Source organism: Drosophila biarmipes, chromosome 3L (assembly GCF_025231255.1).
Source record: "Drosophila biarmipes strain raj3 chromosome 3L, RU_DBia_V1.1, whole genome shotgun sequence".
In the NCBI taxonomy this organism is placed as follows: domain Eukaryota; kingdom Metazoa; phylum Arthropoda; class Insecta; order Diptera; family Drosophilidae; genus Drosophila; species Drosophila biarmipes.
This window is the reverse complement of record NC_066613.1, coordinates 1346286-1372861: the sequence shown is the minus strand read 5'-3', so window position 1 is coordinate 1372861 and position 26576 is coordinate 1346286. Positions and strand designations below refer to the sequence as shown.

At 37.9% G+C, this 26576-nt stretch overlaps 1 protein-coding gene across 12 annotated transcripts in view; it reads left to right on the top strand.

Annotated features, from left to right (window-relative positions):
• Positions 1–26576, top strand: part of LOC108022354 (dnaJ homolog subfamily C member 16) — a 274183-nt gene that overhangs the window by 9202 nt on the left and 238405 nt on the right. For 10 of the 12 annotated variants that reach the window (XR_007763726.1, XM_050886281.1, XM_050886280.1 and 7 more), the window contains exons 2-3: positions 10461–10512; positions 24210–24393. Coding sequence is in view for 11 of the 12 variants with exons in the window: in XM_050886281.1 (XP_050742238.1) it covers positions 24224–24393 (170 nt within the window). In the remaining variant the exon portion in view is untranslated. Of the gene's footprint in view, positions 1–10460; positions 10513–18287; positions 18304–24209; positions 24394–26576 lie in introns of those variants that run through there. The other 2 variants (XM_044092669.2, XM_044092668.2) reach the window with 2 other exon arrangements.

Here is a 26576-nt window from a genome sequence, read left to right as displayed (position 1 = left end):
TAAAGGGAAATCAATAAGACCGCGAACATTTTCATGGACTGTTGTGGGAACAAGAACATTTGGATTAGTTGAGGACATCCAGGAAATGGTCCGAAGTTTTAAATCGCCCAGAACTATAAGATAATCGTTATTGCCAACAGTTGAAAGAATACTCTGTATTTGAGCCAAATGTTAAAAGTAGAGACTAGTATCAGACCGAGGGGAAATATACGAGCAAGATATAATAACATAACAAACTGTATAACTGTAAAGTCGAAGGAATACGTTGAGAGACACGATCGGCTTTGACATAAATAAGAAGAACACAGTCACCATGTGATGTACCTCGGGAAGACCTATTTTAAACGAAGATTTTTCTCGTCTCTGCTTAAACTTGAACTTCGGGACGGTTAGTTTAGCTCGAGAAATAGTAAGTTTGCTGCACAGCTAGTTTTCGACATCGTCGTCAGAAGCGTCAGGACTACGGCGGAGACGAAAATTAGCTTTTTTTTGCAATGCCCGATAAGGGCATAGGTTCCCTTTGTGCAACTCCAGATAAGGTTGACGGCGATAGTCGGATGGTAGAACAGGATGAAGGTCCGGAGGAAATGACAGCACTGCAGCCGTATACTTTCAAAGAGGGCTTGCTAATAGTTAAATTATGTGACCCAAGTGCAGCCGTATACTTTCAAAGAGGGCTTGCTAATAGTTAAATTATGTGACCCAAGTGCTGGATCATAACAGGAGCCAAGCGCAGCAGCGCACGACGTAGAATTGGCAGCAACAGGAACTGGTTCCAATGTAGCATCAGCACTAAGACTGCCAGCTACCTGTGGCACCAGGATTCATGTTGCGATTGCTCGCAACGAAAAAGATAAAAGCGCAATTACGACCAACAACAACACACTGTAGAGGTTTGCGGTAAACTCTAAAATATAGTAGAGCGACAAAGCGAAAACACAATCACATTTGCTGGTAATCTTGTAATCATGCTTATTAAGTATAAAGTCACTGTCTTTCGTTATGATAGAATCACAAAAAAAAACTCCTTAAGGGGCGTTAATGTTTTATTTTAATAGACTGATTTCAACGACAAGCGATATGTTTTCGGCAGCGATTAAAATAAAATAATTTCGATCCCAAAAAGTATATATTTTCTTGATCAGCATCACTAGACGAGTCGATCTAGCCATGTACGTCCGTCTGGCCGTCCGTTTCTACGCAAACTAGACTCAGTTATAAAGCCATCGGACTGAAACTTTTCCAAAAGCCTTCTTTCTATTGCAGGTAGTATATAAGTCGGAACCGGCCGGATCGGCCAACTCTATCTTATAGCTCCCATAGCTCACCGGGGAAAAAATTTAACAAAAATTATATCTTCGGTGTTTTTTAACATATAACCTTCTAAGCTTGGAAATAACATATTTTAATTAGTTCTGAATTTCGAATAAATTCTATCAAAATCGGACGACTATATCTTATAGCTGCCATATGAACGATAGGAAAAAAAATAATATGATAAAATTATAACTTGGGTGTTTTTAACTATAACCTTCTAGGATTGAAAATAACATTTTAAAATTATTTTCATAATTATTCATATATCCTCCTACGCTTGAAAATACATTTTTTTTTATTGGTTTTGAATTTTGAATTAATCGGACGACTATATCATATAGCTGCCATAGAAACAATCGGAAAATTTTTTAGAAAATATAAAAAAAATATATCGTTAATGCTTTTTAACATGTAACCTTCTAAGCTTGAAAATAACATTTTTTAAGTTTTGTAGAATTTCGGATTCAATTTAATAAAAATCGGACTACTATAACATATAGATGTAAAAAATATGGTCTAAAAAAGGAAAACATTTATTTTTAATATCGCTGAAGTCAGCAACAATCCTTAAAAATTTCACATGGTGTTACAAAAGTTGATTATTTCTTATAACTGCAAGGGTATACAAACTTTTGCTTGCCGAAGTAAACTTTCTTTCTTGTTTGGTTAATTAATATTATATTCTTTGTGTTTTTTTTTAACTTAATTTGTTTGAGTACCGTTGCTGCCGTGGGCTTAGCACGGGTACTGGTCTTAGGGTTACTCCTACCCTACTAGTATATCCTGACTAGTTAACAGATATAAAGTTAATCGCTTACCGTAAAAAACTTTATATCCGCTTAAGAATATACGTGTGAAATGTCACGCATAAATTAAATAAAAATCTCATTCGAACAATAAGCCACAAAAGAGATATATCGGAACAATTTTATAAGAAACAATTAAAAATCAAAAAGCGGCATAGCAAGTGGCATAATGAAAATAAAAGATCAAAATGTCAATCCCACCTCAATTATTTGAAATCCATTTAAATCAATCAATTGGTCAGATAAGGGAACTGACATACTTTCTGGAACAATCTCGTCAAATCAGCAACGGCAGTCATCTATGAAGAAAAGACAGTGAACTCGATCTCCAAAAATTGGCGCTCATCAAATCATCCCACGTCAACCACAGATCATAAGAAGACCTTTGGACAACATTATAATACAATATAGTATCAATAAGTTTGTATAATAATTGAAGAAGATCTGCAAGCATAATAGGTAAGCTAGAACTAGGTGCAGACCGAACAGATAAGACTATTTAGACTGCTTCATTAAATAAAACAATCAACTATTGTATAGAATGAAAACTTTCGGATGGGTTATTTAATGCATTATCGAGAAGGGATATTTTTTACAGTCAATAATCTAATGTCTAATCAATAATGACACTATATTATTGGGACTTAAACCCATTATAAAGTCATAGGCTTACACGGTATGATAATCGCAGGAACTCAGGAAATAATCATCAGAATTATTATGATCAGGAAGTCTCATAACAACAATTCCATTTCAAATAAAAAGCTCAGTAATTCCTGAGAGTTCAACATATCAAATTCGTAATTTGCCAATAAATCGGAGAAACAAAAATCTATGAATTGGAAAATTCTTTAGCCTAAGGCAGGGCCAAGAAAAAGTTTCCCATATGTCAGAGTTAGGATAAAACGAAAACTTGGCAAAGTTTATTAAATGAAAACTTTGTGAACTAAAAAATAAGCAACGAAATGCACAAAGTTTATACAATAAACGGTAAGAGTAGCGGGTTCGGAATAGCAGAGGCGAGTTTTGTTTTTGAGATTCCTTCTTGTTGTCATCTTTATGTGATGGACGTTGATGCACTTTGAATAGAGCAAGCAAGTGGCCCAACGACATTAAGCACGTGCTTGTAACGCGCGGGGCCCTATTACCAATTTGTCAAAAAAATTCGAGGCACAAATGACAATAAAAGGCCAACTAAGAGCAAATGAGTTAAAATATTAGTTTTTAATACCGGGATAGAAGTTGAAGTGTAAATTAAATAATAAAGGTTTTTATAATTATAACATATGTATTATTGGGCCAAAGGGCTCGTACAGACGAAAAGTTGGTGTACATCGTGGCAAATTTAGAGACCAATAATTTCGTGTTAGTCTAACAGGCACATTGAAAGTTATGCTTTTTACGAGTCATACAGAATCAATATCACCTCTTATAAGATGTTGTATAAAAATAGTACCAAGCATTGTCCTACGATAAATTAAGCAATAGTACTCTGTACTACTCTGGTTAAAAAGTAACTTAACGTTTTGATTCCAGTTCACACTACGAAAGGCAAAAAAAAGACATTTTTGTGTACCCACTCAATACTGTCAATATGCACTTGATGTTGTGGACTTCAAACCGACGAACAGTATTCCAAAATATTATTTTGACCAACGCTTTATGAACCCAAGAACATGACTCATGACTTTGTTCACAGTCAACATAATGTGGAAGTTAAATTTAATTTAAGTTTAAGTTAAGAAGAACACCTAAATCACGTCGGGTGACGTATATTAAGTAACTAATAAACTTAGGAGTGCCCCTATAAAATGTCAACGTTGCATTAAAGGCAGTTCAAATTTAAATATTGTACTCACAGTATCCATGAAAACATTCAATATCTGACTGTAAGTTGAAAGCCGAAGCTATATCAATATATGATAAGCAAACCTTAACATCATCAGCATACATTAGTACCCGAGAATGTGTTATGATAGAGGCAAGATCGTTAATAAACAAACTAAAATGCAAAGATCCCAAATGCCTAACGTGAGGTATTCCAGATTTCATGTAGATCCATTTTGACAAAGCGTTCTTGTTTATAGCCCACTGAGTCATACCATTTAAATAACTTGAAATCCAAGTTAATAGATTATCTGGAATAGTTTACCCAAGCTGATCTAATTTGAATTAAAGAAGAGACTGGTTGACAGAGTCAAAGGCCTTACTAAAATCTGTATATATCACGTCAGTGTTCATTTGTTTCTAAAATCCATTTGTTACAAAAGATGACAATTTAAGAAGGTTGGGAGTGGTCAATCTTAGCTTTACAAAACCATGTTGACACGGTGATATTAACGAGGAACATAAATGTTGCAAATCAAATTATCACTCCTTGATAATAGGTTTAAATGCTATAGGAATTGCCAACAATTCACAAAAACCTCTTTAATTCTGGGCCTTCGTTCTTTTTTTTGTAAAGTGGAATAATAAAATAATCCTTCCAAATGGAAAGTTCATCTGGACCTTTAGCATAAGTTGGCGTTGTTGTTGCTACATCTGTTAAGAGAGAGCTTTCGGTAAATACAGGGGTAAAAATACAAATTCGCCTTTTTAGGGGATTAGGGTAGTTAGAATTTGACCGAGCACCCAAACTATAAGTAGTTTGGAAAACTCGGTAAATAAATCAGCAATTTCAGAATCCGTCGATGCCTCCATTGAGTTTAGACGTACCGATGAAGGCAATGCCGATGACTTACGCTTGGCATTAACAAAGTTGTAAAACTGAAACAGGATCGTTAAAAATTCAAATTTACATCGATTTAGATACATAGAATAGCAATGACTGTTGAGAACATTAAAATCTGTTCGAGCCACCACATATTTCGAAAAATCTGCTGGTTTACCCAATTTTTAATTTTTATAATTTTTTTTTTATAAGTGTTAGACTTAAGGTTTTTAAGTCTTTGAAGGGCATTGGTAAATCAAGGAGCCCTGTTTAGGTTTAAAGGAGACCTATTAGGAACGCATTCTATAAAAACTGTATTTATTACTATATAGAAAAATGCAGTAGTTCTGATAATGTCGTTAAGATTATTATAGTCGAAACATTTACGAAAACATCTAATTTTAGTTGCAGAAACTAAAGGAGCAGGCAGGTGAGGCAAATTGTCAATTCCATTGTTGGGGGATATCGGTCTTTAGGAACAACAAGAGCGTCAATTCTACATACCGGGACTTCAGACGGGTCTGAAACAGAGAGGAAAAATAGCACCGAAGAAGTCTACTAGAAATTCAGCAGGTTCATAGAGAGTCTAAATTACAGTTATAAAATAGAGCGAGTGAGATTAAGGGGAAGTAAAAGAGTTCTAGCAAGTTTAGAGAGCGTAAAATACATTAACAAAGCGAAGAGAATAAGCAAATCTAATAGAAAATAATGATAAACATATACTCGTTTATTGGGAGATCTATTTAAAATTTCTAACACAATTATTAAGCTAAGCTTTGTAAATAAATTAACACAATACACTCGCACAAAAACACTAAAAAAATACTCAAATACTCAGAGCAAAAAAGCTGTTCGCAAGCGACGATAAAGCGATTGACAGGTTTTCCTACTACAGCATTTATGGCTTCACTACAACTTTCAGTCGGTACTCCGGACGTTAGGTCAACATGCGGCGCTGGGATCATAGTTGTGTTATCCCTAAACCTAAGTTTTTCATATTGCGTGTGTCTAAGCCCGCTTTATTTCTTGTTTTTAATTTAATTGGCAGGTGTGAAGCTGAAATATTTATTATGGAAATGTTGTCTTTTTTGTTTAAATTTGTTAAAATTTAGTTTTTTTCTCAGTTTCTGCTGGGTTTTGTAGGTTTTCTCTAATGATTAACTCAAATAAATGTTTTTTTTTTATTTCAGTTAGTATTTAAGGCCTGGATCATGCCCGACAACTTAACATTTTGACTTCGTGGCATCTTCCGCCACCTTATAGGATCATAGCGGTGCCGTTCTTAAATATTTAATTTTTAACTAGTTTTTTAAAGCGATATAACTAATTAAAACTAACTAATTAAACTAACTTTTATAGGCAAACAAATTGACAAAATCTGCACAAAGGTTTTTTCCCCTTAAACCATGACGTGGCGAGGTGTAACTCCAACTGAATAGACTGGGTAGCGAATCATTAGTATTGACCCGTGGGATTTTTCTGTAAATTGGCTTCAGACTCCAGATTTTAGTCGCGGTGGTGTTATTTACAACCTATCTTTCAGGCTTCTTATGGGACAAAATCTCGCGTGCTTTGCATTCGGTACCGAATCTTTTTTAGCCTTCGACCGTAGTACCATTTGTGCAACAGCTGAGATCGACGGCTGTGCTGCAGACCCCAGATCGCTAGAGACAGTTTCACTAGCGGCTACCGTGGGTTGTCTATCGACCGCGATCTTTTAACGCTTAGGAGAATCGGGCTCAGGTAGTGAGCTGCGACTTAAGCGCCACAAGCAGATCCGTATTTCTACGGCTGTTTCGGATTAATTCCGTAAAAGTGCTTTTTGTAAGCCGCCTTATAGAGATTGCCTGAGTTTCATAAGCAATGCATTTATCACAATAATAGCGCAAGCCACTTTTCATGTCGATTGCGTCGCGTACCATGCCCAAATGGCCAAGAAATTTTGCATGACAAATATTTTCGCACGAATAGCACGGAATGCTCTGTTTTCCAGCCGAAATCAACAACTTTCAACAACAGCCAATATTACGATACTCACAAATTCCACAGTGCACATAGATAGTTAGAGAGCGGCAGTGAGTTAGCGGGGGTGAGTAAGCTAGGGGAGTGTATGTTAATGATATTCCAACAACAAAGTTATGTGTGGGTGAGCGGGTAACTACCATTTAAACTCTTATTTTTAGGAGTACCCCTATAAAAAGTCACAACGTTGCATTTAAGGCAGTTCAAATAGAAAAGGTTGTACTCAGACCGTCCATGAAAACAATAAATATGTGTAAAGTTAAATTCCGACGCTATATCATTATATGATAAACAAAGCTTAATATCATCAGCATACATTATACATACATATAATATATAAAACATATATAAAGTACACGAGAATTTGTTATGATTGAGGGAAGATCGTTAATAAACAAAGTAACCGCAAAGGGCACAAATGACAACCCTGAGGCACTCCAGATGTCACGTAGATCTATTTTGAAACAGCATTCTTGAATATAACCCTCTGAGTACTTCCATTCAAGTAACTTGAAATCTAAGTTAATAGGTTACCAACAAACCCAAGCTGATCTAATTTGAATGTTTTGGTAAAGGCCTTACTAAAATCTGAATATATAGTATAAAGTCAGTCTGCATTTTTTTTTTTTTAAGTCCATTTATTACAATAGATGACCGTTAGAAGGTTGGTGGTGGTCGAACTTCGCCTAACAAAATCATCCTGACGCGGTGATATAAGAGAGGAACATAAATGTTGCAAATGAGAATTGATAATACATTGAAATGCTTGAGGAGTTGCAGCAATTTAGAAATACCTCTATAATTCTAGGCATCCACCTTCGCACCCTTTTTATAAAAGAATCCTTCCAGATAGTAGGAAAAACTGATGATAAAATAGTCAAATAAAAAATTTTAAGAATTTGTTTACAAATGGTTGACGCAAAAATCTTAAGCACACATCCAGGGAGTCCATCTGGCCCGGAAGAAGAAGAGAGCCTTCGGTAATTACAGGGGTAAAAATACATTCTGCCCTATTTAAGGGATTGGGATAGTTAGAATTTGACCAAGCGGTTGAACTATAAGTAATTTGGAAAAACTCAGCAAATAAATCAGCAATTTCAGAATCCGTTGATGCAATGCTAAGACGTACTGATGAAGACAATGCCGATGACTTACGCTTGGTATTAACTAAGTTGTAAAACTGTTTCGGATGATATGAAAATTTTAATGTACTTCGATTTAGATACCAAATATTTCGAAAAATCCTACGGCTTACCCAATTTTGTATTTCAGTGTTGATTTAATGCTTTTAATTCTTTGAAGCATATTGGTAAACCAATGAGGCTTTAAAGGAAGTTTTTCAGCAACGCATTCATTAAAAAGTATTTCACACTACATAGAATAGTTCTGTGACACTTTCAATGTCTATACAATTGTACAAGTCTCTCCAACTATAACGAGAAATCATATCGTTAAGTTTGTTATAGTCACATTAACAAAATCATTAAATTTTAGTTGAAAAAGAACCACTTTTCTTTAAATTTGTTGCGCAGTTTGTATATAATTTGGTTCCTATATGCGTGGGAATGTATGTAACAGGCGGTAGGAAGCTATTCCGACACCAAAACGATAATATATTTTTGATCAGGTTAACTGGCCGAGTCGATCAGGCCATTTCTGTAAGATTTCGGGAACAATAAGAGCTTCTAAGTTTCCTGCGCAGCGCAAGTTTGTTTCAGCGGGGTGTCACGGCCGCGCTAACGCCCACAAAAAACGCTTAAAACTGTCTGCCGCCCAAATAACATTTAATAAAATAGCCGGTAGGTGTCGCTTTACAATATTTATTTGCTGGTTATAAATCTCCAATGATAATTAAAAAACAGTTTTTTGGTAAACTTTAGTCTAAATCCTTCAATTACGCAAGTAAAAAAGACGAAAAAAGAAAAACAACAAGCAACCACAACGGTTTCGCTAATCCGTGTTGTTCTGTTTTATTGGCATGTTCCGCTTGTCTATGCATGTTCCGTTGCACATAGAAGCAAATTATTTATGGACATGTTCGACTGTGCAAATTCACTTATTAATAAATTATTAACAATAAACTTATAAACTTTATATATTATTATTTAAAATGAATGGGTGTGCAAAAGGTAGTCACTTTAATTGCTCGGCCTGTTTGCCTTCACCCGCATTTTTTAGGGAAGACATGTCGTCGTTTTGTTTGTTTTTTTCCGCGCAAGTGCGCGGCTCTCATTTGGCGCGTTTCTTTTTCATGCACCAAAAGAGTCTTTGTGTAAAAGTCATAAACCTAAGTTTCCCATATTGTGTGTGTCTGAGCCCGCTTTATTTCTTGTTTTTAAGTTTATTGGCAGGTTTGAAGCTGAAATATTTATTATGGAAATGTTGTCTTTATACCCTTGCAGAGGGTATAATAATTACAGTCAGAAGTTTGCAACGCAGTGAAGGAGAGTATATATATTCTTGATCAGCGTCGTTGATTATGATATACAAACTTCGGCTTGCCGAAGTTAACTTTTTTTTTTGTTTTTCTTTAAATTTAAAGGCCTGGATCATGCCCGACAACTTAACATTTTGACTTCGTGTCATTTTCCGCCACCTTATAGGATCATAGCGGTGCCGTTCTTAAATATTTGGTTTTTAACTATTTTTTTTTAAAGCGATTTAACTAATTAAAAAAATATATAAAAAGTTCGAAAAAGAATAGACTTTTATTGGCAAACAAATTGATAAAATCTGCCCGACGGTTTTTTCCCCTGAACCCATGTCGTGACGAGTTGTAACTCCAAGTGAATAGGCTTGGTCTCGAATCATATTAGTATTGACCCGTGGGACTTTTATTTAGGGCGGACAGATTCCAGATTTTATTTAAAAACAAAGGAAGTTAACTTCGGCAAGCGGAAGTTTGTATACCCTTGCAATTATAAAAAATAATCAATAATTTTATTAAATTGAATTCGAAATTCTTAAAAATATAAAAATTTATATTCAGACTCCAGATTTTAGTCGCGATCTCTCGCGGGAAAGAGCGCGGCTCTCATTTGGCTCTGCCCGAGTCGCTGGCGGCTTTGCCGACGTCGCAGTCGACTTCTTGCTGATTGAGCGCTAAGTCTAAATTGTGAAACCGCAGGGTATATATTGGTCAGTACCACCAAGCAACAAAGCGATTTAAATCTTAAATTCGGAACTTGTGTGTATATAAGAGCGGTTTAGAAAGATGTAGCGTCAGACGTAAAATTAGATTTGATCCAAGCTAGAAAGGCTTCGCTAAATGCGACCTGCGCCTGCTTTTTAGACCACGTTGTTTAGCTGTTCCTTACTCATCGCGTTTAATTACTTTAAACTATACGTGTTTCTTTTTCATGTACCAAAAAGAGACTGTGTAAATGTCCTAAACCTAAGGTTTTTATATTGTGTGTATCTAAGCCCGCTTTATTTCTCGTTTTTAATTTTATCGGCAGGTTCGAAGCTGAAATATTTATTATAGAAAAGTTTGACTTTTTTGTTTAAATTTGTGACAATTTTATTTTTTCTCAGTTTCTGCTGGGTTTTGTTGGTTTTCCCAAAAGATAAACTTTTATAAATTCTTTTTGTTTTTTTGATTTCAGTAACGATTTAAGGCCTGGATCATGCCCGACAACTGGATACTTTGACTTCGTGGTAATTTCCGCCACCACATAGCGTCGCCATTCTTAAATATTTTGTTTTAAAACTAGTTTTGAAAAGCGATTTATATAATTAAAGAAAATATATAAAACTTTAAAAAAGAGTAGTCTCTTATTGGCAAACAAATTGACAAAATCTGTCCGAGGGTGTTTTCTTCTTAATCCATGACGTGCCGAGTTGTAACTCCAAGTGAAAAGGCTTGATCTCGAATCATATTAATATTGACCCGTGGGACTTTTCTTTACGGCGGAGAGATTCCAGATTTTATTTAAAAACAAGAATGGAAGTTAACTTAGGCAAGAGGAAGTTTGTATACCCTTGCAGTTATAAGAAATAATTAATTTATCATTTTTTAGATATAATTTTTTCATAATTTCCTACTAATTTTCCGATCGTTTCTATGGCAGCTATATGATATAGTCTTCCGATTTTGATAAAATTTAATTCGAAATTCAAAATCAATTAAAAAATGTTATTTCCAAGCGTAGGATGTTTTATGCTAAAAAACACCGAGAATATAATTTTTTTTTTTAAATGTTTCCTCCAATAGTTCCTATGGGAGCTATAAGATATACTTGTCCGATCCGGCTGGTTCCGACTTATATACTACCTGCAATAAAAAGAAGATTCTTGGGAAAGTTTCAGCCCGATAGCTTTAAAACTGAGCGACTAGTTTCCGTAGAATCGGGCGGACAGACGGACGGACTGACGGACATGGCTAGATCGACTCGTCTAGTTACGCTGATCAAAAATATTTATACTTTATGGGGTCGGAAACGTCTCCTTCACTGCGTTGCAGTTCTGACTGAAATCATTATACCCTCTGCAAGGGTATAACAAGGAAGAACGCTATAGTCAATCAGATCTATCAGATACCTGTTATTTAGCTTGAGGGAGCTAAAGAAAAATAGAGATATATAAGCAGAAAAGAAATATTGTAAAGCACAATTTAACGGTTGTTTCGGTATATGTTATGTGGGCGGCAAATACGTTTAAGTGTTTTTAGCCGTTTAGGGGCGTTAAAGTGGGCGTGGCAAACATTTTTTAAGTCAATAAAAAGGTATTGAGGCAAATAAATTTCAGCAAAAACAATTTTCTAGCACGGAAACTGTATTCACCACAGTTTTTGTCGGTTTGTAGGCGTACACTTAACTCTGTCTGTGGCCCACATTACAATAGCGCTTTACAATATCGCTTTCATACTTATCTACATTTCCCTTTGGCTCCCTTAAACTGAGTAACGGTTATCTGATAATGGAGGTACTCGACCATAGCGTTCTTCCTTATTACAACCTTACAGAGGGTACTATAATTTCAGTCAGAAGTTTCAACGCAGTGAAGGAGACGTTTCCGACCTCATAAAGTATATATATTCTTGATCAGCCAATATATTCTTGACGAGCCAATCTAGCCATGTCCGTCTATCCGTCCGACTGTCCGTCCGTTTCTACGCAAACTAGACTCTCAGTTTTAAAGCTATTGGGATGAAGCTTTCTCAAACGACTTCCTTCTTTTGCAGGTGGTATACAAGTCGGCAACTATATCTTATAACTGTCATAGGAATAATCGAAAAAAATAAAATAACTTGGAAATAACATTTTTTAATTTTGAATTTAATTTTATAATATATATAGCTGCTCTACAAACATCCGGAAAATTGTTGGGAAAATAATGTGAAAAAATTATTTCTTTGTTGTTCTTTAACATAGAACCCCTTCCCTTGGAAATAACATTTTTAATTAGTTTTGAATTTCGAGTTTTATTTTATCAAATTCGGACGACTACATCATACATTAGCTGCAATAGGAACAAGAGTATAATTGGTGGAAAAATTATATGAAAAAATTATATCTTTGGTGTTTTTTTACCACATATCATCCTAGGTTTAGAAATAGCATTTTCTAATTATTTTCGAATTTTATTTTATTAAAATCGGATGACTGTATCATATAGCTGTCATATGAATTATAGGAAAATTGTTTGGAAAATAATATTAGACACATTATAGCATCGATGTGTTTTTGACAATAATATTAATATTGGAAAAATAATTTGGTTTTAGAGAATTTCTAAATAAATTTAATAAAAATCGGACTACTCTATCTATCAAAGAAACGGTCAGAGAAATAATGAATCCTTACAAATTTAACATGGTGTTACTATCGTTGATTATTTCTTATAACTAGAAGGGTATACAAACTTCGGCTTGCCGAAGTTAATTTCCTATCTTGTTTTTATTAATTGTCTAACCAAACTATCCAAGAATGTGCCCCTAAAACATCGAGAGTAAAATGGAAGGATTTTAAAGTAACGATAAAAATAGTGAGAAAGCGTCGGGGAAGTAATACGAAATATTAAAGCATAATAACGTACTTAACGTTATTCAAAGAATGTTTTATCAAATTTTTACAAAGAAATATTGAAAAATATGGTGATGGTAACAAATGTCCGGACGTGTTTCAAAAATAGTTGAATTGCGGTGCCCATCATAGCTGTATCATCAGAAATCAAAAAATCCAAGTGCGTTAGACAATAGTTTATTCAGGTAACACTGTCGAGTGTTTTTTTTATATCCAATTTTTGAATTTCTTTAAACACTTTAAAGTGAAAAACACTATTTTTTGGGAAAAACTGGTTAATTTGTCATTGTGAAATCAAAATTATGAAAAAAACATTGTAAAATATGTACAGAAATAGTGTTTAAAATTGAAGGAGTTTCGAAGTAATGAAGAACACCGACCTTAAAAACGTGCGTTGTGGGAAAAATGTTTTAAGGTTTTAACGAAAATGCGGCAGGTATAAAAATAAACGCTACTTTACATTTTGACTCAATATTCTTCAATTATTATGTATTCAATTTAAAAAATAAAATATAAAATGAAAAAAAAAACATTTTAATATAATATAGTTATTTCTGGCATCGATGTCATACCGATTGAGAGAGTTCTTCATTATTGTGAAAACTAGTAGCCTATCGTCTTCCGTAAAATTTTTTTTTTGTTTAAATCTCTAACAATTGGTATTTCCTAAGCTTTCTATTTATGGAAAATTCGGGAAAGCAAGTCTTTCACTACGGTCTCCAAATCGTCTTCGCCATCTGCTCCACAAACGATGTATTATAATATATTAATATAAGAAATCACTAACTTAGGATCGACATGTCCGGAGGCGGAAAATACCATTGTGATTTATCTATTCACACATACCAAACGAAAATTTGGTGACCTTTTCACATGTTCTACATTAACTAATTAACAAATCAAAGCCCCGATTTTTTCAAAGAAAATGGGACCAGCATTTACATATACCAATAATATTTTTTAACTTAAATTAAATTAGGAATGGTCCACACAATCTTTAGTTAATCAACCTTTTAAGAATTCGGGGTTAAATATTTAACCAATATTAAACCACTCTACCCAGTGATCCACACAATATTATGATTAAGGAGTTAATTCCCTTTTGAGTAAAAATCTGCGAAACGTGCCGGTCCTGTTTTCCAGTTCACAACGACAAAACAAAATCTTCATTTGAACGGTTTTGCGAAATGTTGAGTTTTACCGGAGTTATAGTGGTCACAATATGGCATTTTTGGCACTTTTCGAAAAAGTTGCAGTCAAACATTATTCTATATCTTTTAAATGATTAAATATACCTTTATGATGTTTTCACTAATCAACCAAGAATAACTATGCCTCTTAAAAAGAAAGTTAAAGAATTGTTTAATTTTTATTTTTATTGTGAGCGTGTGGAACCTACAAAATTTAACTTTTTTGTCGGAAAAGCTGTGTAGACGGCACTTTCTTTTCCTTAAGTTAATTAGAATCGATTGTGAGTATGTGTGTTTGCCTACTAACCTTGCCATTAGTAGTTACAAAACGCGGATCTGGCACAATTAGCATATTGATGGCCCCCGCCCCTCGTGAGAAAGGTTCCCTACTGCCTTATTATTTAAGGTGTTGATATGCACTTGAGAAAGGTCACACAAACATTTTTCACACCCAATGTATCCAAAGGTTGTTATCTCAGAGAAACATGACCGATCATGTTTGGGAATAATGATTTCTATGATTGCAAAACAAGTTTAGAAATCAAGAAATCAGAGACCCGAACATGGGCTCTTGTCTATTACCTGATCGCAATAAAAGGGACACACTTAGAAGTCCGGGGGCACGTTCATTGAGAAGATCACTGGGCCGCAATAAAAGGGATACGCACCAGTAACCTTATGCCTCGCACAAGTCAGAGGATAACAAAATGTAAAGTGTTCCCCATAGCTTGTAGTTTTCAGATCATCCCATCGGGATTCTTAAACATAGGATTTGTTTTTGAAAGGTAATGAAATTGCTAACAGATTATCTGTCCTTTAAATTGTTCGATGACTTGGTCAATTTCCCCATAAAATTTCATTTTATTATTCTCGTTTTCCCGACCTTAAGATGTGATTGACAATATGGAAACCAGGTTCCTTTAAACCTGTTTAATGGCGGACAGCCAGTTTCCTGGATGTTGATAAGCTGGCGAAAGTCTCTAAAAATCGTTTTTTTTGAGTACTCTTACAAATAATCAGTTTGTAATTGTCCTCAAAGTTTGTGGAAAACTATATTCTCCAATTAGCGTTTTTAGTTCAAAACATTGGTACTTCGCCTCCAAACCCGTCGTCCGTTTAGAAAAAAAGAATACGGGGTAAAACCTACTGTAGTTCTTCTTCTGCATTAAAATTGAACGGAAACCTACGGCGCTAGAATCACAACGTAGCTCTGTTGGGTCTGTCGGACTGTACAAGGCAAGGATATGGGCTTCCAAAAGATTACTTTTAATATTAAAAAAAAAACTCTTTCGCACCAAATTTAAACTCTCTGTCCTTTCTTTTTTTTTCTGTTTTTGTTGAAAAATCTTAGAAGAAACGTCTGAAACACGAGAAGAAGAAAACTTTAAGCTACATGTTTTTTTGTCGGTACAGCAAAGTCTTTCACTGCTTGCTTGTTTACTATCCTCTCCCCATAATATGTATCCTAAATACTATATTTCTCTTTGAAGGAACACACACGTGTCTAACCCAAGCTACCAGTCGTTTAAAAACCTCTTCATATGACTCTTTCTATCCTTCGTTGCTATTAAAATGTCTTTAATATAAATTAGAACCTTATCTTTTTTAACCAAGTCGGAAAAGATTTTGTTCACGGATCTTTGAAAAACGGCTGGTGCGTTTCGTAAGCCAAACGACATTCTAAGCCATTCATACTGACCCATAAGTGTGGTGAAAGCGGTATATTTAATTGAATCTTCGTGCATGTGCAAAAATAGTTTGTTCGGCCATCTATTAAGGGGACGGGGTAGTTATCTTTCTTTTTCGTTAAGGGTTATTAACTAGAACTATTGGTGATGCATACTCAGACTCGCTTACTCAAATAATACTGTTTTTTATGTAATCATCTAATAAATTTCGAACTTGACTTGATCGAAATGATCGCTGGGTTGGACACTTAAATTTTTACTTAACTCTATAATTTTACACGAATTTGCGTTTCTTGTCACCAAAACAAAGCTTAATACTGCCTTTTAGACAATCATCCATCTCACAGCTATCAGTGCAACAATCGTTTCGAACCGTACCAATATTTGAACAATAAAATGTAGAACTACTAATCTTTCCACTATTACTATTATCTCAGCGATCATTTGCAATTCAACTTTCTTTTGAACAAATGTCATTTAAACGATGATAAACCCAACTACCGATCATCAACCCCACCACGATCATTAGTACAACCATCATTGAACCAACTATCAACAAACAACTTTTATTTGAAAAATCATTTTCTCTTACAATCTTAAAGTTACAAATATTCCTGAAATCTCTTCCAAAAACAGCGTCATAGCCATCGACATGTTCGCCAAAACTAGTAATTCAAAATTAAATTGCACTTTTATTCATATTAAAAAAACATGATATCTTTCCATATATATCTAAAAGGCTGTGGTTCACGCCAAGGTAATGCGAAAGGATGTTTTCATTAAAGTTAATGATATTACTACTCAGTACGTTTTCAACGCACGATTACTTTGTAAAACTAATTTGAATCGATTATCGAAGGAAATTTTAAACGGTATCACGTATTCATGTTTGTGTTGCGTTCTTCTTTTTATTCAATGGTATAGCAGGTACCCCAGACTTCCACACCCGTAGCAAGCGCCTTACGCGCGCTTAGGCTTGTGGCAGTCGACAGCGTGTTACAGCGATTCCACTCATATTACAGCGTTTCCACTCTGGCGTCCAAACGCGAAAGATGGTTTCCGCAAAGCCACTTTGTAGAATGCCTGCAACAGCTTGGCGGTAGAATTAAAATAGTGGATGTGTTGTCAAAGAAGTGTATCCGGTATTACATCGATGATACTGTCGATTAATTCCTCGTCGTCCATCCGGTTGTTTGCAGCCAACATGGTCTTGTCGTTAAAGTATGTAGTCTTCAGCTGGTTTCCATTTTCGCTCCTGAAATGTGCGTCTAGGAATTATCTAACTGAATTGTCTTTTGACTGAAAAGCCTTAACGAGTTGAGCTAAAAGTTCCAGGGCTGGCAAGGACAGTAGATTTTCAGAGGAGTATAACCAAATTTGAGCACGATCTTTCAACTTTGACATAACCAGTATGTGAGATATGCCTTTACTCAGCTTGTATATTTTTATGATCATGCTCAGCAAAGAGTTGTTGTTAAAAATTGCTGTATTAGGTCTGGCTGCCTCTGCAAAAATATTTTCAAAATCCGATAGGGTGACATTGTTTTGACTTGATGTGAAAACACTGTTCTGGACTTTTGGCAAGTTGCTTGTCGAAGGTGCGGGTACTCTATTCAATGGTTGACGCCGGGTAACTTCCAACTTGAGAAACTAATTTTTCAATTGGACTACTTCCAAGTGACGCTTCAGGGATTCCAATTGCATGGACATTTCTGAAACGCACATGTTGTTGTTTGCAGCTTCGTCATTGTTTTGGCGATGTAGTCCCGGCATCGTCTTGATGGGTTCCATGATCTGTAGCAGTATTTGATCTTTCCTCGGGCTCAGCTTCAATGTCGGTCATGTCCTTGGGGTCCAATACTGGACAATCTCTACGGCCTTCGTGAGGCACACCATTTAACCTCGCTGCTAGTGTTGCCGTAGTGCCGCTTTTCGGCAACCCAAGTTTTTTCAGTCGACTTCGAAGTTTTAATGCTTTGTGGTCGTTTAAAGCGATGGTGTCCATGATTGCGAACTAAACAACTTTTGCTTTCATTTTGTTTGTAGGTAGGGTTTAAGACGCGAAAAAAAATACATTTTTCGGGTAAATCCTACTTTTGAAGTAACAAATAAAAAGTGCCGTCTACAAGCACTTTCTAGGTGTTTCCTGTTCGGCGGTCGGAGCAAAAGTTATTTTTATTGCACAGATTTGTACAGGCCTAGCCTATTTCACAAGAGATGGGGGTATATAGTGTGAAGGAGTGATACAAGCTTAGTGTTTCTTAAGAGAACAGAGATGTATATATGTTGTGCCTAATAAAAGTTTGACTTAACTTAATATAGTATGTAAGTATAATAGATGCTTAGGGATATGTCTGCTTGCTACAACTGTATACTATAATAAAAAGGAACAACAATATTCATCCCTGAATTGATATTCTAGGGCATACTGCAGTTGTGGTGGCGGCTAAAGCTTTCGATGTGGTAAAGGAGGATAAAATGAGATCTCAGCCTCATAAGCATTCGGTAGCGCCGTATATACGCCAATGAGCAAAACATGGAAGATTTGTAAGATATTTAAGTATCTTAAATAGTTTGTTTAATTTAAGCAACAGATTCCCGTATAAGGATGCTCTCTGGCTGAGGTAAAATTCTCAGTCTGGTCTAGGAGTCCTTTACAAGAAATTGGTTCATTTGAAGAAGAATAAGCTTACTGAGGAAGGGTCTATGCGTTTCCCTACGACTTAAGTTATTTACGAAGGATCCGTTACACTTCAATTTATTATGTAAGTCCGGAAGGTTTGGGCCAATTAATTACTTGATTAATGGATAGTTAAATTTTTAGTGAGGTTAATTCAGTTATACTCGCTCGCGGTTTTTTAATTTTACGATTCCTTAGTCGTTCTCGGACCATCGTTTGCCTGTTCCATTTGAGAAGGCAATAAGGTACAATTATATGCACGGTTTTATTTTTTTTTTGACATATGCAAATTATTTTATTTGTGGAGGATTTCTTCTTTTACTTATCTCTTAATTTCTTGTCACTACACGAGTCGATCTAGCCATGTCCGTTTGTACGTCCGTCTGCCCCTCTTTCCGCCTTTCCTTCCATTTCTATGCCAAGTAGTCTCTAATTTTTAAATCTATCGGGCAGAAACTTAAACAAAAGTCAACTTTCTTTTGCAGGTAGTATATATCTTTGGATTAATCGGAAAAAATTATTAACAATTATATCTTTAGTGTTTTTTACCAACTTCCTACGCTTGGAATTAAAATTTTTAGTTACTTCTGAATGTCGAATTTCATTTTATAAAAACCGTACGACTCTAACATAAAGCTGTCAAAGAAACAATCGGAGAAATGATAAATTTATTATTACATTTTTTTTAACATGGGTGATTTTACAGTAAAATTTTTATGAGTGTGGTGGAATTCTTCAGGCAATTTTGTTTATTTATTGACGTCGGTATGAATCACAATTGTTCCGAAGAACAATCTTTGTCGCTGATAACTAATCCACCATAACACTCTTTATCACTGGTTCAGTAATTAGTACTTATGTTCTTCTGCTGAGCGCACCCAATGGCTTATTTTTAAAGCTGTTATACGATTATTTCAGGACAGGATCCCATACCGTTTTACCAACATTTAGCGCAGTTATGAAACTGAAACACAAAATGCTCGATTCTGGGTTAAATCTGGTCGTCACCAGATAACTGCAAGGGTATACGAACTACGGCCGGAGCTAAAAATAGTAATAAAATATAAATATGAATAAAATAACCAAATTATTAAACGTGACCGCCCAGTAGTTCAGTGAAAAAGCACAGAATTCTCGGGTTCGGAGTGGGTTTATTGCGGGTATAACTGCAATCGGCTTTACAATTAGCTTGTCTCGCTGTCTCCGACGGTGTGGGTTGACTTGTCGCTCCTTGAAGATCCTTGACCGCTGCTTGCTTCTGACGCGATTGGCTCGGCCACGGTTCAGACTCGCTATGGGGTCAGCCGTGCGGGCTTAGGGAAGCGTCACCGTTCTCAGACTAGGGTGAACAGACTGACGAGCTCTCTTGCGTCCCTTGCTCTGTCCCGGATATTCCCACGGGCTTCCGCTCAGATCGTGCGGACAGTCAAGGCAGAACGCCAGGAAGCTGTCTCGCTTTTCACTTCGCTTCTGTGCCTCGTGTAAACGAACGTTCCACCCTAGCCTTACCCTTTCGCGTAGTGTCCGTGCCGTTCCTGCGGGCTCGATCCTCCTTGCGTGGCCGTCGCGGTGTGGTGTCCTGCTTGCTGGTGGCGATGTCCTGCGAACTGCTTCTGACAGGGTGGCTGTAGGTCTTGACTCCTATGCTGGGTTCGAGGGCATACGCCGATTCGGGAGTTCTCTCTCTTCTGGCTCGTGACTCTCGGGGTTCTCTTGCGCCGCTCCGGGACTTCTCTCCCTTCTGGCTCGCTACTCTAGGGGCTCTGTTGCGCCGCTCCGGGACTTTTCTCCCTTCTGGCTCGCTACTCTAGGGGTTCGTTGCGCCGCTTCGGGACTTCTCTCCCTTCTGGCTCGCTACTCTAGGGGTTCTGTTACGCCGCTCCGGGACTTCTCACCCTTCTGGCTCGCTACTCTCGGGGTTCTTTAGCGCCGCTCCGGGACTTCTCTCCCTTCTGGCTGATCTCACGATTTCAAATCTAAGTCTAGTAGACCCTCCAGGCGTAATGCCAGGACTTCGTCGGCAGGACAGAACAAAACTTAGCCGTGTGGTGCCTCCTTAGACCTCAGCCACCTGTGTCTCAGTTCGGAGATTCCTAGTGGTCCCAATACCGAACGTCTCGATGTGACAATCTTGCTCCTCGTAGGCTCCCACGGCGCTGCTTCGTAGCTTGCTTGGTTGGATTTCGTTCGACTGCTTCCTCTCGACTGACTGTTCGCTCTTGACTGACTGATGTCGACTGAATGATCTCGATTGAATGCGGAATGATCCTCGGAGTCTTTCCTCATTCCTGAGCATCCTTGGAATTATCCTCGGGCTCTTTTCTTTGTATCCTTTGGGCACCCTTGGAGCTATCCTTGGACCCTTTTCCTAGTGTCGTTTGGGTATCCTTGGAGCTATTCTTGGCGCCTTTTCTTCGTGTCCTTTGGGTATCCTTGGAGCTATCCTTGGACCCTTTTCCTCGTGTCCTTTGGGCATCCTTGGAGCTATCCTTGGCCCCTTTTTCTCGTGTCCTTTGGTTATCCTTGGAGCTATCCGTGGACCCTTTTCCTCGTGTCCTCCCTTCTGGCTTGCTACTCTAGGGGTTCTGTTACGCCGCTCCGGGACTTCTGTCCCTTCTGGCTCGCTACTCTCGGGATTCTTTCGCGCCGCTCCGGCACTTCTCTCCCTTCTGGCTCGCTACTCTAGGGGCTCTGTTGCGCCGCTCCGGGACATCTCTCCCTTCTGGCTCGCTACTCTAGGGGCTCTGTTGCGCCGCTCCGGGACTTCTCTCCCTTTTGGCTCGCTACTCTCGGGGTTCGTTGCGCCGCTCCGGGACATCTCTCTCTTCTGGCTCGCTACTCTAGGGGTTCTGTTACGCCGCTCCGGGACTTCTCACCCTTCTGGCTCGCTACTCTCGGGGTTCTTTCGCGCCGCTCCGGGACTTCTCTCCCTTCTGGCTGATCTCACGATTTCAAATCTAAGTCTAGTAGACCCTCCAGGCGTAACGCCAGGACTTCGTCGGCAGGACAGAACAGAACTTAGCCGTGTGGTGCCTCCTTAGACCTTAGCCACCTGTGTATCAGTTCAGAGATTCCTAGTAATCCCAATCCCGAACGTCTCGACGTGACAATCTTGCTCCCCGTAGGCTCCCACGGCGCTGCTTCCGACGACTCGCCCTGGTGTGGCTCCCTCGTAGCTTGCTTGGTTGGTTTTCGTTCGACTGCTTGTCTTAACCCTTGATGATCGTACTCGACTGATGCTCTCGACTGACTGCTCGCTCTTGACTGACTGATCTCGACTGAATCATCCCAACTGAATGATCTGCGGGTTTATATAGGGCCTCTGGGAGCCGTTATTTCTCTTTTGCACACGGCCCGCCGAAACTCTCCACACCGGGTCCAAAGTCCATGGCCCCTGTTTGACCCTCTTGTCTTTGACCCACTGCTTCCCGCCGCCGTCCAGCCTGATGCTGCCGTCCCGCTGACCCCGGAGACGCATGCGGCATGTTTGTGTGCCGCACCGCTGCCGAGATGTGGCACCTTCTTTCTTGGTCCAAAGTTTAGGCCGCGTCCAAAGTCCGGCGGCGTCCCGTTACTCCTTTTTGCACACGGCACTCTCGCTCCGCCCGCCAAGTCTCCGCTCTCTCCTTCTCCGTTGTTGGTCTCCAAACTCTCTTGGTCTCCGAACCCTCTTCCTCTCCAAACTCTCGCTCTCCAAATTCCCTTGTCTCCAAACTCTCTTCCTCTCCAAACTCTCACGTTCTCCATCCTCGATCTCCAAACTCTCTCGTTCTCCGTCCTCGACCTCCAAACTGTCTCGTTCTCCGTCCTCGATCTCCAAACTCTCTCGTTCTCTGTCCTCGCTCTTCGCCGCGCCGCCACTACGCGAATTCGCCGCGGACCTGGTGAGCGGCCGGCCATCTGCTGCTGGGGTTTGTGTGGAGTTATTCAACTCCTCACGGTGACCTCGATGATGTGTGCAATACTGAAGTTGGCGATTTTAATTTATAACCCTTGAAATTTGAAAATCGATGGCCTAGCGGTCTAATGAGTTGATCTTTCAAACTTATCTAAATTGCATAAGTTTAAACTTTGTTTGTAAACCAATATGTATTCAAAAATAAAAAAATTTAGAACACGTTGCATAATCATAAATATATATATAGTACATTAAAATATCATTTTTCAATGTTTTAGTCTATTTGGATAAAATAAAACATAATTTGATTTCATTCAGGAGAATATTTCTCAGACCCCAATAAATTGAGAAATGAACCTTTTTTACGCGTTGCCCAGCGCGCTGCGTCTGTAGTGAAGCGGAGTGTTCGATTCGCTCAGCGACCACGACGATTTTTCTCATGAGGTATACGAGGTGTGTTCAAAAAGTAAGGTGACTTTGTATTTTTAAGAAAAACTATTAATTTATTTATCAATATTAATGTTGTCCCCTTCAAAGTAATCCCCCTCAGATACAATACACTTATGCCAACGGTTTTTCCAATCCTCAAAGCACTTCCCATAAGCACTTTTCGGTATAGCCTTGAGCTCTTCCAGCGATGCAGTCTTTATCTCTTTAATCGTTGCAAATCTCCATCCTTTCATTGGTCTCTTTAGTTTTGAGAACAAGAAAAAGTCACATGGGGCCAAATCCGGTGAATATAGTGGCTGAGGCATTATTGTGGTGTTGTTTTTGGCCAAAAAATCTCTCACAAGCAAAGATGAGTGAGCAGGGTCATTATCGTGATGCAAAAGCCATGAATTGTTTTTCCACAATTCTGGAAGTTTCTTTCGTATTGCTTCTCGCAAACGGCGCATAACTTCCAGATAATACTGTTTATTGACCGTACGACCATATGGTAAGAACTCCTGATGCACCACGCCATGGTACGATCTGAACGATTGGGCTTTGGTTTCGATATCATAACCCATGATTCGTCACCAGTTATGACCCTTTTGAGTAAATCTGGGTCGTCGTTGACGTCATCCAACAGCTCTGGAGCGATGCTCATGCGACGGTTCTTTTGGTCAAAATTCAGCAATTTTGGAACAAACTTCGCTGACACACGACTCATGCCCAAAACGTTTGAAAAAATTTCATGGCACGAGCCAAGCGATATACCGACATCTGCAGAAACTTCTCTGATGGTGATTCGACGATTTTCCAAAACAATTTTCTTTACTGCTTGAACGTTTTCATCAGTTGTTGACGTGCTTGGGCGTCCAGAGCGAGGCTCGTCATTGGCATCTTCCCGGCTATCTTGGAAGAGTTTGTACCACTTGTAAACATTTTTTTACTCAGAACAGTTTCACCGTATGCCACTGTCAACATTGCAAGTGTTTCGGAGCACTTAATTATATTTTTTGCACAAAATTTGATGCAAATCCTTTGATCCATATTTTTCGATAGCAAAAAATCGCTGAGCACGCAAAACAACTTGTTACCTTTACGCCTCTCACAACTAAACAAAAAAGGGGATTCAATTGAAACTTGGTACAGATGTTAGGGAAGAGTGTACCAACATAACAAAACAAAAAAATCGATGATCGAAAAAATGTTGCCCGCGAAATTTTTTTTTACCGTTTTACCAGCATTTAGCGCAATTGTGGCTTAAATTCTGGATCAAATCTGGTCGGGCTTGCATTTCATTTTATGTATTTTTTTGCTTTAATTATTATTTGTAGCTTTATATTTTACTGACATAAATAAACCACTTCTACATCTTTCTCTCTCTTTATTTTATCTCACCATAAAATACAATGTAATTTTTGTTGGTTTTAATGTTTATATTCACAGAAAACGGCTGCAAGATGACGATACCAGTAATTAACAACCACTTCAAAATTACAGTACTGGTTCTTTTCGCAACATCCCATATATTTGTACATGCAATAAATGACCCATATACTATATTAGGGGTAAAAAACATTGCTACTACACAGGAAATAAGAAGAGCTTACAAGCAACTGGCAAAAGAATGGTAAGTACATTTAGATAAATTTTTTCTGGTATTAGTGTTTCACAATGTAAGAGGTAAGCTGACTTTTACTAGCTTTTAGTCGGAAGTTAGGTCTTAAAGTTAGATTGGTCTTTTAAAGAACGTAGTGTCCTTTCTTTGATTCTCTCTCTCTTTCGAACGGCTGGTTGCAATTTACAAGGAATTTTGGACCTTTGTGAACCTATGCATAACTTTAAATACGAATTAGTAGAATCAGCTCTCGAATTATTGTATATATGGTCTCGAGTTGTTATTTCTTATCGCTGTATTTATTCTTCCTCGTCGGTTCCTCTCCCACGCGTCGTTCTTTTTATACCCTTGCAGAGGGTATAATAATTTCAGTCAGAAGTTTGCAACGCAGTGAAGAAGACTTTTCCGATCCCATAAAGTATATATATTATTGATCAGCATCACTAGACGAATCCATCAAGCCGTGTCCGTCTGTCCGTCAAACTAGTCTCTCTGTTTTAAGGCTAGCGGGCTGAAACTTTCCCAAAAGTCTTCTTTCTATTGCAGGTAGTATATAAGTCGGAACCAGCCGGATCGGACAACTATATTTTGATCAGTACCAAAAAGTGGACAATTAGGCCTAACGCAAATTCCTGTTGCCTCGCAGTTTGTATCAATTTGCGATTTGTGATTATGTGTTTCCTAAACAATTTCTTAAGCGACTCGACTGTATGATTTTGTTTAAGACTTATGCAAGTCTGTCATTTTCCCATATGGGCTTATGCGTCTCTGTGCATACCTGGCTAGTAGTATCAAGCTGCCCACCGTGCAATTGTCCTTCGCTGCCCGTGTGAGGTATATTTCTATATAGTGTCTCGTCATTTTCGGTGTCCTGGGTCAATATTGCTCCGAAGCCGTAGTCGGTGGCGTCTGTTGTAGGGTGCCGGGTGTACCACGAGTCTTGCTTTCACTTCCTCAAACGCCATCTGGTGCTCTCCCCCTTACTGATAGTAAGTCATATAGTTTGAGGATTCTTGAAAAGTCTGGTACAAATCGACGGTAACAACACGTTACTCCCAGGTATTGACTTGTAAACTCCGCAAATTAGCGGTATCCTACGTGTTTGCCGCGCCGCATCGCTCAAGTGTGCGGAGTCAAGCGACGGTGGAAAAGATGTATGGTGTTTGTATGGATAAGAGTCCAAACTTTTTTTTCGGAATGAGGAAATTTTGTCCGAGCTAGAAGTGCCCAGACCAGAAAATTATATAGCGACCTATGTTTTAACCAACAGCATTGGGAAAATCCAAAAATATCACTTATATGAAAGGGTTTTTATATTTTATAATTTTAATATTAAACAAGAAAGGAAGTTAACTTCGGCAAGCCAAAGTTTGTATACCCTTGCATTTATAAGAAAAAATCAACATAAGTAAATAATTTTTCCATTGTATTTTCCCAATAATTTCCCGATTGTTCTTATGACAGCTATATGATAGATATAATTATTTTTTTAAATTTTTTTCCCCGATAGTTCCTATGGGAGCTATAAGATATAGTTGTCCGATCCGGCTGGTTCCGACTTATATACTACCTGCAATAGAAAGAAGACTTTTGGGAAAGTTTCAGCCTGAAAGCTTCAAAATTGAGAGACTAGTTTGCGTAGAAACGAACAGACAGGCGGACATGGCTAGATCGACTCGTCTAGTGACGCTGATCAGTAATATATATACTTGGGGTCGGAAAGGTTTCCTTCACTGCGTTGCCAACTTCTGACTGAAATCATTATAGCCAATTTCCAATTTCCAAATTTACAAGCCGGAAATTCTTGTCGAGTCATACAGACCCATAAGCTTGTTACTTACATTCTCCCAAAATATTGGAAAGAATATTTCTTATAGAATCATGGGAAACAAGTTGTCTGGCATATTTTTAATGTCTTTGATAATATTCAGTAAAGATCTGCTATTTTCCTCGACGTTAAGGAAGGTTTCGAACGCATGTATCATGATGTTGAAGTTCTTAGCTGAAGTCTCTACTCCCGACTGGCCAATTTATTTTATTAAAATCATAAATTCTTGATCGAAGGCTTTTAGTCACGGTTCAGTTCAATTCACGAGAGATGAAAGGTCGAGCTTCAGAATCATTCGTGGTAGCTTTTTTTTGAGAAGAGCTATGGATCCCGTTTTGTATACCCTGTTTACTGTTTACTCTGTCGT